This window comes from Puma concolor, chromosome A1 (assembly GCF_028749965.1).
Source record: "Puma concolor isolate L17-30 chromosome A1, mPumCon1.1.hap2, whole genome shotgun sequence".
NCBI classification, from domain to species: domain Eukaryota; kingdom Metazoa; phylum Chordata; class Mammalia; order Carnivora; family Felidae; genus Puma; species Puma concolor.
In genome coordinates, this window is record NC_141667.1 from 37,719,155 (window position 1) to 37,731,314 (window position 12,160).

General features: G+C 41.5%; 1 protein-coding gene across 1 annotated transcript in view; it reads right to left on the minus strand.

The window, feature by feature from the left end:
- Nucleotides 1–12,118, minus strand: part of EMB (embigin) — a 46,498-nt gene extending 34,380 nt beyond the window's left edge. The window contains exon 1 of the mRNA XM_086678525.1: nucleotides 11,909–12,118. Within this exon, the coding sequence (XP_086534651.1) occupies nucleotides 11,909–12,014 (106 nt within the window). The 5' untranslated portion in view covers nucleotides 12,015–12,118. The remainder of the gene's footprint in view (nucleotides 1–11,908) is intronic.
- Nucleotides 12,119–12,160: the final 42 nt, after the last annotated feature.

Sequence of the window (12,160 nt, forward strand, 5' to 3'; positions counted from 1 at the left end):
GCATTAAAAGAGGACAGAGAAGATACAATGAACACACAGTGAAGGTTTCTGTTTGTCTTCCAGTGACAGACCGAAGCGCCCCCTACCAAAGTGACTTTTGGTTTTCCTCTGTCACTTCTTTCATCTTTTGAAAACCTTTATTGAAGAAGAAAATTTCCATTTCCACCTGGCCCACTCGTCTGGAGAGTGTATTCTGGTTACGGTTTCTTTGACTTCAAGGCACCTGAACTTACCTCCCATGAAAACCACCCCAACTCTATCAAGTAAGTCAAAAAAGGGAAAAAGGCTTATTTGTGAGTGTAGTCTTGGCTGCATTCTTTCAACATCTCATTCAATTTAAATGAAACCTGAGCCTTTTTTTATTTCACTTTCTTAATACTCTATTCAGAAACTTACTCCTAGTGCAAGATTAGATTTCCAGTTCTTTTCTCATGTGCATGAAAAATATTATCAAAATTAGTGATCACCTTTGTTGGTTCAGCTTATACATAGCTTTTACAATATTGCCTAATAAAAAATCTACCTAGCAGAACCTAGCTCTCCAATAAGCTGTATTCCAAAGGCTTGATCACTTCAACGCAGCTTTGGAAGGTAGAATGCACTTCCTCCTTAATCCTTTAATGAAATTAATATGTAAATCATACCACGCTCTGACAATGACTATAAAGGAAAATATGCCCTGAGTTTCTCACTGGGCTATCAGGAATACAAAACATTTCTTCCACCCACATCTAATATTCATTCATTTATATTCTCTCTCTCTCTCATTTTCTCTCTCTGTGTGTGTCTCCCCTCCTGCCCTCCTGTCTTTCCCTGTCTCTCTCTCTCTCTCTCTCTCTCTCTCTCTCTCTCTCTCTCTCTCTCACACACACACACACACACACACACACACACAGACACACGGCCAAAAGGCTCTTATCATCATTCTTCTCCTGATAAAAAAAAAAGTATTGTTTTTTCCATTCTTGAGCATGGCTCACTTAGAGGTTGTATTTAAGAGGAAATATCTCAGGAAGATGAAGGAGGATGTGATTGACTTGTGGATCGGAAGCCAGGAGGGTGCGGATGGGAAGGAATGAGCTGTTCTAGATCATCTGTTCTGTGAAACTTGCAAAACATCAACTTGGATATCTTTGCTTCCTTGCCTGGGAGTTCTCTTTTCTTGGCCTAGTCTGCTGCAGAGCTGAATACAATTGTGAGGGTTCCCACCGCATTCTTTACCCCTAAAAAAGCCTATAATCCTTTGAAAATAATATCGCTAATAATACTAATAAATGATATGAGATGGTCTAATATCTGGTATTTATTAGACCATATCATTTAGTAGTAGTAGTAGTATTCGTACCACCAACAGCAATAAGAAAGTGACATAAGCTGAAAAAAGTGTTTTATTTCTAATTCTTATTTCACTTAAATAAGTAAATATGTAGAGCCCCTGATACATGCTTGATGCTGGTAAGGACAATGAGACTGAGTAAACTTGGTCCCTCCAGGGTGACATGGGTCATATTAATATCGATTAAGCCCACAATGTGATTGAGAGTCATTAAAATTTCAGAGTGCCACCCACTGGCTGTATTGACTATAACTAGCTTGTGTATTTCCCAAATTGGCGTGTGAGCTGCAGAGTACGAAGCCAGGTTTCCATCTCTGAGGGACTCTGGTGATGGAACAGAGGTGGAGATAATGCCAAGGAGATGGGCTTGGAAGCTGGGGTCATTTTGCATTTCTCGATATCAGGACCTGGATGGAAGAGCCCACCAGTATTCGAGCAAGAAGAGAAAAGAGGTCTAGGAGTGGCATGGGCAAAATCCAAGCTTACAGAAGCTGAAGGAATAGGAGGAAAAAGAAAAACCAAGCTTCAAGAGCAGGGAAGTTTGGGTAGCTCCAGAATGTGCTAACTGTTGTGACCACTTTCCACGGCCAGTCCATATATTAAAAATACAGACATCCGTAAACCAGCTGCCACCTGTATCCTAACTTTATATCCCTTCTAAAGCATTCATTTATCTTGGTCAGGCTCCAGGTTCCACTGAACAAGCCCAAGTGCAAAAGGAAATGTGTAACTCTTGTGATGTTTTGCCTTGGGAACAGTCCCTTTAAGAGGCAAGGTACACAAACCTCTTGAGTGGAAAAAGCAGGGCAAGTCTCCGGAAGGTGTGAGAATAGTAACAGTGAGAAGTCCTTTGTTTTTAATCAAAAAAGTGGGAATGTAAACCTTACTGCTTTCAGTAGGAGGACACTGGCAGGAGGCTGATTCAGCTGAGGTTGATGTTTAAAGGAAATTGGCAGGAGAGTCAGGCAGATTGGTTTGAATACTTTTCCAAAAGGATTAGGCTGAGTCGCAGAAAGAAATTCAAAATGGAGAGGCAGGAATTTTGTATCCTAATCCAAGTGCTGCCTCTGACTTGTTACCTGGGGTTTCATTTCATGGAGGAAACAGGAGGGATCAGAAAAGTTGTATAATATTGAGTGACGGTACCAAGACCATAGCATACATTCCTCAATGTATCCTGCTCACCCCTTTCTTAACCGTTGCTGGAGATTTTCCACTCGACATTCTTTTATAGGTAGTGGCCAAAATGCCACATGAAGGAGTAACATCTAATAGTTTTTTCTTTTTTTTTAAATTTTTTAATGTTTATTCATTTTTGCAAGACAGAGAGAAACAGAGCACAAGTAGGGGTGGGCAGAGAGAGAGGGAGACACAGAATCCGAAGCAGGCTCCAGGCTCTGAGCTGTCAGCACAGAGCCCGACGCGGGGCTTGAACTCACGGACCACGAGATCATGACCTGAGCCAAAGTCAGGTGCTCAACCGACCGAGCCACCTAGGCACCCCACATCTAATAGTTTTTCTAAGGATTAAAGATTTTTCTCCCTCTATAGGGGCAATGGGACATGAGGGTGTTGCATCAAAGAACTGAATAACATCCTAATTTTCAACTATTGTTAGGTTCATGTAAGATAGCAAAATGGTCTCTACTTAAATATCTTTCACATATTATATTTTAAAATAGACATTGCTAGATGGGTTTCTAATTTATACTATTAACATTTTTAAATGAAATAAACATGTTCTAATTTCTACTTAAAATATTAAGGTAACATTTTCACATATTTAATTCTGGAGCTCCACTTTAATTGAAGTAAATTGGGAAGATAAAGAAGAGGGTAAGTAACACTAGAACACTGCATTGGGTCTTAAGATTTGGTTTCACCTGTATCAGAAAATAAGTTCAACCATACCTCTGTTTAAGAATAAGCATTTTCTCTAAATCCCTCCCCCCCCAATCTCTTTATTATATTTTACAATCTTGGAAGGACTTCATTTAGAGAAAGGTGTAAGTAAAAGCCATTATTAGGATAAATATCATTCTCTCTCTTTTTCTCTCTCCTCCAAATAATGTGTTGATTGCTATCAATATGTATAACTAACGTTGTTTTTAATAAATCTTAATTTTAGCATTGTCTGATACACAGCATTATAAACGTGCAGCCCAATTACAAAAAGACTATAACCTAGGAATGGATAATATATACTATTTATACAACAGAGGTTTGGAACTCAGAATATATTTCCTCATGGAAGCAATGCTATATATAACCATGAGATCCCATGCCAAATTGCAAAAGCCTTTTAAGCCATGATATGACTAAACTATAGCATTAAAATATCGAATTACCAATATTTCTAATAAACAGTGCTTTTAGAATTTTACTTCTGGATTCAAGGAATATGGTATTCCTATCCCCTGTCTGTAACAGGAATAGTAGAAAGAAGAGGAGAATAAGACTATATTGATCCCAGACACATAATCCAGAGAGAGTTTGTCAAAAGAGAAAAGAAGGTTTGACAAAAAATAAATTCCTGATGGGGACATTTACAAGTCAGACTTTCTAAGTCAGGGACAGATAAAAAAAACAAACAGGGAACTCATATTTTTTCTACATAGAATGAGAACCATTGGACAAAAAGGCCATTTTTAGACCAGCAAAAACAAACAAATAAACAAAAAGCTGAAGAACAATTAAAAAGCCTAATGGCAAGAACAGTGTGCTCTTTTACAGAGCCTTGTAAAACTGTTTTTAAAACTTGGCCACATTGAAATATAAACAAATTGATCCTTTCGTTTCGTTTAAATATGATTTTCGCAATAAAATATATTTTGAAGGGCAGTGTGAAAACTCTTGTTTCAAACTACCTCTAAATGGCCGTTAAGATATTTTAACAGTGAAACTTAGGCCAAAAAAACTCTTAAAAAATAAAACCCCCAAGGTTTGACTGTGGGTTTGTCGAATGTGTCACCCACTAGATTATTCTTTAATGAGACTTACATTCTGTTCAGTGGTTCTCAGCTTGGGCTGACCTTTGCCTCCACAGGCCATCCGACATTCCGGAGGTCACAAAATGGAGGCCGTTACCACTTGTATCTAATAGGTTACAGTAGTTTTCTAGTAATGCCACACAAATTACCACAATGTAGCAGCTTACCACAACAGAAGTTTATCCTCTCGCAGTTCTAGAGGCTAGAAGGCTGAAATCAAGGTGCAGGGCTTTGCCCCTTCTGCAGGCTTTAGAAAAGAATCCTTGCCTCTTCCTGGCTGTTGGCGGTTGCCGGTAATCCTTGGCATTCGTTGGCTGACAGCTGCATCAGCCCAATCTCTGGCTCTGTCTTCACAGGGCCATCTTTCTTCTGTGTGTGTCTATCTCTGTATCCAAATCTCTCTTGTTTCTTTCACAAAGACCACAGTCATTGGGTTAAGGGTCTATCTTAATCTCCTATGACCTCCTTTTAACTCGATTACATCTACAAAGACCCTACTCTCAAATGAGGTCACATTCATGGGTACCAACAGCCAGGACTTGAACGTATCTTTTTTGGAGACACAACTCATGATATAGGAGAGGCCAGCAATGCTGCTGGGCATTCTAAAATGACAGCCCCCCACAACAGAGAATTATCAAGCCCCAAAAGTCATAATGCCAAGGTTGAGAAACCTTGATTTCAAAACAGGTACCTCCTTATTTCTGATTCTTCAATGTGATTATTTTTAGTAATCTTCAAATGGCCCTGTGGCCTTCAGGTCCTGTTCTATACACTTTAGGTGTAGATATTTTAAAGCAAGAACATCTCTTGCCATCTTTTTTGCCAGCCACACCCTCCTGCCAGGGGCCTTTTGAGGACCTTTCACAGACAGGCACTAAGGGCTGGAAGGAGTTTTGAAACACAAACCAGGAAATCTATTATAGCTATTAGCTAGCTCCAGCCTCTTGGCTACATGAGGAAAGCACTTGGGCTTCCAGATCAATCGAATGATGTATCTAAATTCCCTTTCAGGATGTCAGAACTATGTAATTATAAGGCTATTGAAAAAAAAAAAAAGATTCTATCTTTGGAGTGAAGATACATTAGTAATAATATAATCACAACTTTTTAAAAATAATTTTTTTAATGTTTATTTATTTTTGAGACAGAGAAAGACAGAGTGTGAGTGGGGGAGGGGCAGAGAGAGAGGGAGACACAGAATCCAAAGCAGGCTCCAGGCTCTGAGCTGTCAGCACAGAGCCTGATGCAGGGCTCAAACCCACGAACCGTGAGGTCATGACCTGAGTCAAAGTCAGATGCTAACTGACCAAGCCACCTAGGTGCTCCAATATAATCACAGCTTTAAAAGTTGCAGAAAAACATTATTTCCGATTAAAGGAAAAACACCATTTTCAAAGATAACATCTATTATTTCTAACAATATATTATTTGAGATATTATATGTGAACAGTGACTATGTCTTATCAGGAGTAGGGGGTTTATTATTTTCATAGAATATTGTGAGGTTTTTTTCTTTTCTTTTCAAGATTTTATTTTAAGTAATCTACACCCAGCATAGGACTCAAACTTACAACTCTGAGATCAATGGTCACGTGCTCTACCAACTGAGCCAGCCAGGTGCTCTGAGGTTTTTTCCTTCTATGTCACTGTGTGTGTCTTGTTTTTTATTTCTATGGTTCACATTATATTGTGAAATATGGAGGCCAGTGATACAAAAGTAATTTCAAAAGAATACACTGTAGGATGAACAGCCTCCACACTTACAATCTGTTTAAAGACAAAAACTCCTTTGAAAAATGATAATTACATAAACTAATGACAGTTTCTCAACTCTCATTGTGGTTTAATGTCTATGTTAACTAAAGCGTTCCCAGAAAGAGTTGAAATTCTTTTTTCTTTAAGTTTGTTTCTTTGTTGGTTTTGAGAGAGAGAGAGGGAGAGAGGGAGGGAGGGAGAATGGGGAAGGGGCAGAGATAGCGAGAGGGAGAGAGAGAGAATCCCAGGGAGGTTCTGCGCTGACAGCCCAATTCAGGGCTCAAACTCAAATTGTGAGATCATGACCTGAGCTGAAATCAAGAGTCAGATGCTTAACCAACTGAGTCACCCAGGCCTCAAGAGTTGAAATTCTTTTTCCTTCTTTTCAAACGATCTCAAAGAGAATAGTTTCAAGCACAGAAAATTTTTCCCCTGAACGGTCTGAGAACAAGCTGATGACCTGATGACCTATTCCCCTCTGAAACGTTACTATACATTCCTTACAAAGGACATAACCCTCACACCATCCCACAATGCCATTAAAATTGGGAAATCAACATTTATGCTATTACCATCTCATCCCAAATCTCATTGAAGTTTCAACAAAAGTCCTTAAAATGTGTTTTTTAGCCAAAGGTTGCAGTTCGGAATTACATGTCGCTCTCAGCTGCCGCGTCCCTCTGTTCCCCTTCACTCTGGAACAGCGTTAGTCATTCTTGACTTCTATGCCCAGTATGGCTCCAGGATAGGTATGTTGAATATGATTAGATTTGGAGTAGACCTCTTTGGCAAATATATCACAGAGGTGATGTTGCGCTCTCATTGCATCCTATCACATGGCTCACAATTTCTAATCATCTCTTTGCTGATGGTTTTCACTTTGATCATTTGATTAAAGGCTTCTCCACTGTAAAGGTGCTCTCTTTACCTTTTCATTAATACAACTTCACCAATTTTGTGGGAAGCTACTTTAAAATTATGTAATATTTTGTGCCTCATCAAACTTCCAATTGATTCATTTAATTAATTTATATCAGTATGTACTCATGAATACCTATATTATTCAGTGGGCATTCTCCAGTGGATACTAATGGATACTAGTCCATTATTATTATCATTTATTTTGATGCTCAATTTGTCCCAGGTTTGTCCACTGGGAACTCTCTGGCTCTTGTATCTTTTTGACACGGCCCATCATTCTTTGAGCACTTCATTGCTTTCTGGCACAAGAAGTTCAGGGTTTATCTTATACTTTCTCTTCCCTTTTTGTAAAATAAGTAATTTTTCCAGGAAGTCCTAGTTACCCATTAGTAAAGAATCATATATAGAGTCAAGATTTGGCTGCTAAGTATGGTCATCACAATTGAGAAATCAGTGGTCCCCACCTATGTGGGCAGAGCTAATGCATGTGTATATTCACACACACACACACACACACACACACACACACACACACACACCATAAATAAATATATGTGAAAGGTATACATACATACATAAATATATGTGACGTATATGCGTTATATGTATACTTACATATACACATCTATATCTATGCATCTGTTTATATAGACACACACATAAAAGACAAATAGATTTAAAGTCATGAATTCACGCTAATGCTGTCAATTGCAACCCAACACTCCAAGGTTCATTCTAGTTTCCATTCTTTATTTCCTTCTGCTGTAAGAGAAAAACCTACATCCTATTATTCTTACTCATTCTACTTATTTGCTCAATCCTCTTGTATGTAACTAATCTCCCACTGCCACAGCCACTCCTGGCCCCAAAGAAATGTTTTCCTCACCCATTTGGGCTCCAACATCTTGCACTGTTGGCTCTTCTGTGTGCTTTCCCTACACCCCCCTGATCAAGATCAGACAGCACAATGTCCGGCTGCCCCTGCTTTGAAGCCCCTGTCACGCTGTTCAGCTCTGAGACCTGGCTCTAGGCCACCCCTCTGCAGGAGGACACATCTCAACGTACTCGGGCTCTAACACTCCACACGAGGCTGCTCCCCTACCTGGATGCCATCCTGACCTGGCCCACTTTCTAATTCCCTGACCTGGGACCCTCTGGCTTCCTCTAATAAGGGAGCTTGCCTCCCTGCATTCCCCAACCTAATGACTATAGAACCCATTCCTAGAAGGAAGAGGAGGAGATGGGAGCAAGAGGTGGGGACCAAAGAACAGGAAGAGGAAGAGCCAAGAACTAATTCTTAACAAATGCTTATATAATTTTAAATGTGATGATAATTTAGGCTCAAAAGTTTGATGCATCAGATATAACTCTATTAAACATAAGCTTATAGTTAATCTGTTCCTTTAAACAGTTTAAAGAAATGACTCAAAACTGCTAAAAAATATTGCTGAAGTTTTCTACTTAAAAAAATTTTTTTTCTCAACGTTTTTATTTATTTTTGGGACAGAGAGAGACAGAGCATGAACGGGGGAGGGGCAGAGAGAGAGGGAGACACAGAATCGGAAACAGGCTCCAGGCTCCGAGCCATCAGCCCAGAGCCTGACGCGGGGCTCGAACTCACGGACCGCGAGATCGTGACCTGGCTGAAGCCGGACGCTTAACGACTGCGCCACCCAGGCGCCCCTGAAGTTTTCTACTTAGATCTAGACTAACACAATGTCAGGCACATGTAGGTGCTTCAATAATACCCGTTCTCACAAATATTTATTACTAGGTGGTTGCTGTATATGTGGGATGGGGAGTATCTCTAGAAAGGTAGTTGAGCTCTTCCTATCTCTTCCTACCTCTTCCTATCAAGAGATCTCTTGATTCCTTCCTATCTCTAGGAAGGTGGTTAATCAATAAAGTATATAAGCGAGGTCCCCCAGAAGTTAAAAATGATCACTTCAAATGTTTCCCTTGCATTGCAAACATATTTTTCAAAAGATAAACACGACTCGGGGCACCTGGGTGGCTCAGTCAGTTAAGCGCCCAACTTTACCTCAGGTCACGATCTCACAGTTTGTGGATTCAAGCCCCGTGTCGGGCTCTGTGCTGACAGCTCAGAGCCTGGAGCCTGCTTTGGATTCTGTGTCTCCTTCTCTCTCTGCCCCTCCCTCACTTGTGCTCTGTCTCTATCAAAAATAAATAAATGTAAAAAAAAATTAAAAAAAAATACACATGACCCATCCCCTCGATTTGTTCCACATAAGAGTAATATTAATGATGTTTAAATATTCCCATTTATCTAATATTTGCTTTAATAAAGTGATTTTACATTTCTTATTTAATTGAAACAGCTTAAAAGAATTAGAGTCCCTTTGTCTAACTTTATTCTAGAACTCAAAGTGTGTTAGCATGCTCTTCAGCTGAAATCAAGCATTTAAATCCATACACCGTGTTCTGTCAGTGGTTCCAAACTTTCATAGACATACCCAGTTATCTCAGAGAGACGAGTGAATATTGTGTTTAAGAAAACAGATATTGGAGGGGGCTCCTGGCTGGCTCAGTTGGTAGAGCATGCGACCCTTCATCTCAGGGTCACAATTCATGCCCCACATTGGGCTTAGAGCTTACTTTAAAAAATTAAAAAATAGGGGCGCCTGGGTGGCGCAGTCGTTAAGTGTCCGACTTCAGCCAGGTCACGATCTCGCGGTCCGTGAGTTCGAGCCCCGCGTCAGGCTCTGGGCTGATGGCTCAGAGCCTGGAGCCTGTTTCCGATTCTGTGTCTCCCTCTCTCTCTGCCCCTCCCCCATTCATGCTCTGTCTCTCTCTGTCCCAAAAATAAATAAATGTTGAAAAAAAAATTAAAAAAAAAATTAAAAAATAAAGAAAACAGGCATTGGAGTCAGACTGAACAATGCTTAATTTCCTATTCTACTGCTTAAATAATTATATATACTTGGGCAGTTGTTTAATCTCCCTAAATTCCAATGTCCTCATCTGAAAAGTCAGGGACAATAAAAGCTAACCCATAGGGTTATATACTGCACAGTGTAATGCCTGGCCCACTTGTTATATAGTAAATATGATAAATTATAACCATGTTTATTATTAAAATTTTGCCCAAACTCTTAGGCTTATAGAATACCTATTTCCAAGTAATTCAAAGTACCTACATAAAAAATAGTCAGTAAACGTCACAATAGCCTTTAGCAAACAGAAAACTGAATCTCCCAGAGATCAAAAGAGATTCTACAGAATAAAATGAGGTTGCTTCACGATTTTTAATCCTGCCTTAAAATGAGATGCTAACTTCATGCCTTTTATACAGCACATCATTCTACAGTTTTCGCCTAAGCGGAGGTGAAAGGCCAGGACTGACACTATATACATACACAGACAATTGCCATACCTACATACACCATCCCAATTATTTACAACTTTGTTAATTTAACCCACTTTCATTTGTTCCCTACTTTTTTCTCTTTAGAAGTCTGCTGTGAATGTCAACTTAAACCTGACTCCCTGCTACCAACAGCATATAAATATTCACCCAATGGTGCACTCTCTAGGCCACCGCAATTTTGAAGCAGTGGGTTGAAAACCAGCTTAGGATCTCTTGATTAAATCACACGGGAGCTTTCAAAATACCTGATATCCAGCCCAAATCCCAGGCCAACTGAATCAAAAGTTTTGAAGGCAGGATCCAGTATTTGTAAAGCTCCCAGATAATTTTAACATACAACCACGTGGAGAACCATAGGACTTACCCAGAATGCAATGGGCCTCAGAGCTGCAACAGTCTCAGGTGAACCAGGGGTGAATCAGGAATGGCAAGGGGATGGGGGGTGGGGGGAGGGGGGTAAAAAGTCCTTGACCACTCTTTATAAGTGGTAGGAATGAAAAAGAGGTACGTGGCTAGGAAGTGGGGCAAGGAAATTTAGGAACTGAAGCAATCCATAATGCTTTGTCCAAGTTAACAACTAGACCCTTTAAAGGACATGTAAAAAACTGAAAAATCTTATCCTTTGATTTTCTTTCCATCTTTATGTTACAAAAAAAAATCTACATGCTACAAGCTCATAAAGGTGGAAAATCTTGTGCATACTATCTTAATTTTAGTTGGTGATAGGCAGTATCTGTCAACCTGAAAGGCAGTCTATTCTCCTAATTAGCTGCTAACACTTTGAAATTTGTAACACAGAAACCTGCATTAGAAAGTAGGTTGGATGAAATACTTTCAACATGGCAAGTGATTATAAACAGGTGAAACTACAATGCCAAATCTGGTGTTGGTTTCGGTAATGTTTTGCACACAGATCCCTGTTTCAAAGTGTCTGAAACAATTAAAACAAAACCCGCAAAACCTTCGTTTTCAGAGACCGTGGTGTTTAAAAGAAGATACACACACTACCCAATGAGCGGGGAGCTTTGGTTGATCGGTTGTGGTTACGTTGTTATTTCAACTCAGCTCTAAAAAACATCCTCAAGTCCAGCCCACCTGCCAGGCAGGGAGGTGATATTTAAACCTACTATCGATTCCAGCGAAGGGAGTTGGCCTCGGGGAATGTGGCTTTCAGAAATCCTGGCACTTTAGCGGAGCGAGTTCCTTGCTCCCGCTCGCACCCCCACACCGTGCCGCCCTCGTCCCAGGAACACCCAGACCCGTCCTGCTACCAACGCCCCCGACTCGCGGGGCGCTCTCGGTTCCAAGATTCCCTCCCCGGAGCGGAGGAGCCCGAGCCGCCCCAGTCCTCCCGTCCAGCTTGGACAACCCAAGCTGGCCAAAGGACGGAGGCGGCCGCCGCTCCGCACCCGCGCGCGGTCTCCAGCATCCCCGCGCCTCTCCCCACGGGGACCGAGGCTCGCGCGTCCCTTGCAGCGCACCCTCCTCCCCAACTCGGCCCTGCAGCCATCGCACCTGAGGGCTGGCCTTCCGCCAAGCTCCCGCGCGCCGCGGCGAGGAGACACAAGAGGGCCAGCGGCAGCGGCCCCCGGGGCCCCAACAGGCCGGACGGGGCGCGCATGGCTCCGGCGGGTCAGCCGCGGTCCTCGCGCACCGCCGTCGGTGGCCGAAGGCCCTGCGCACAGTCGCCGGTACCCCGGCGCCAGCAGCTAGTCCCCGGGGCGGGGCGCGCGACTAAAAGCAGAGTGGGAGGGGCCCAGGCGCCCT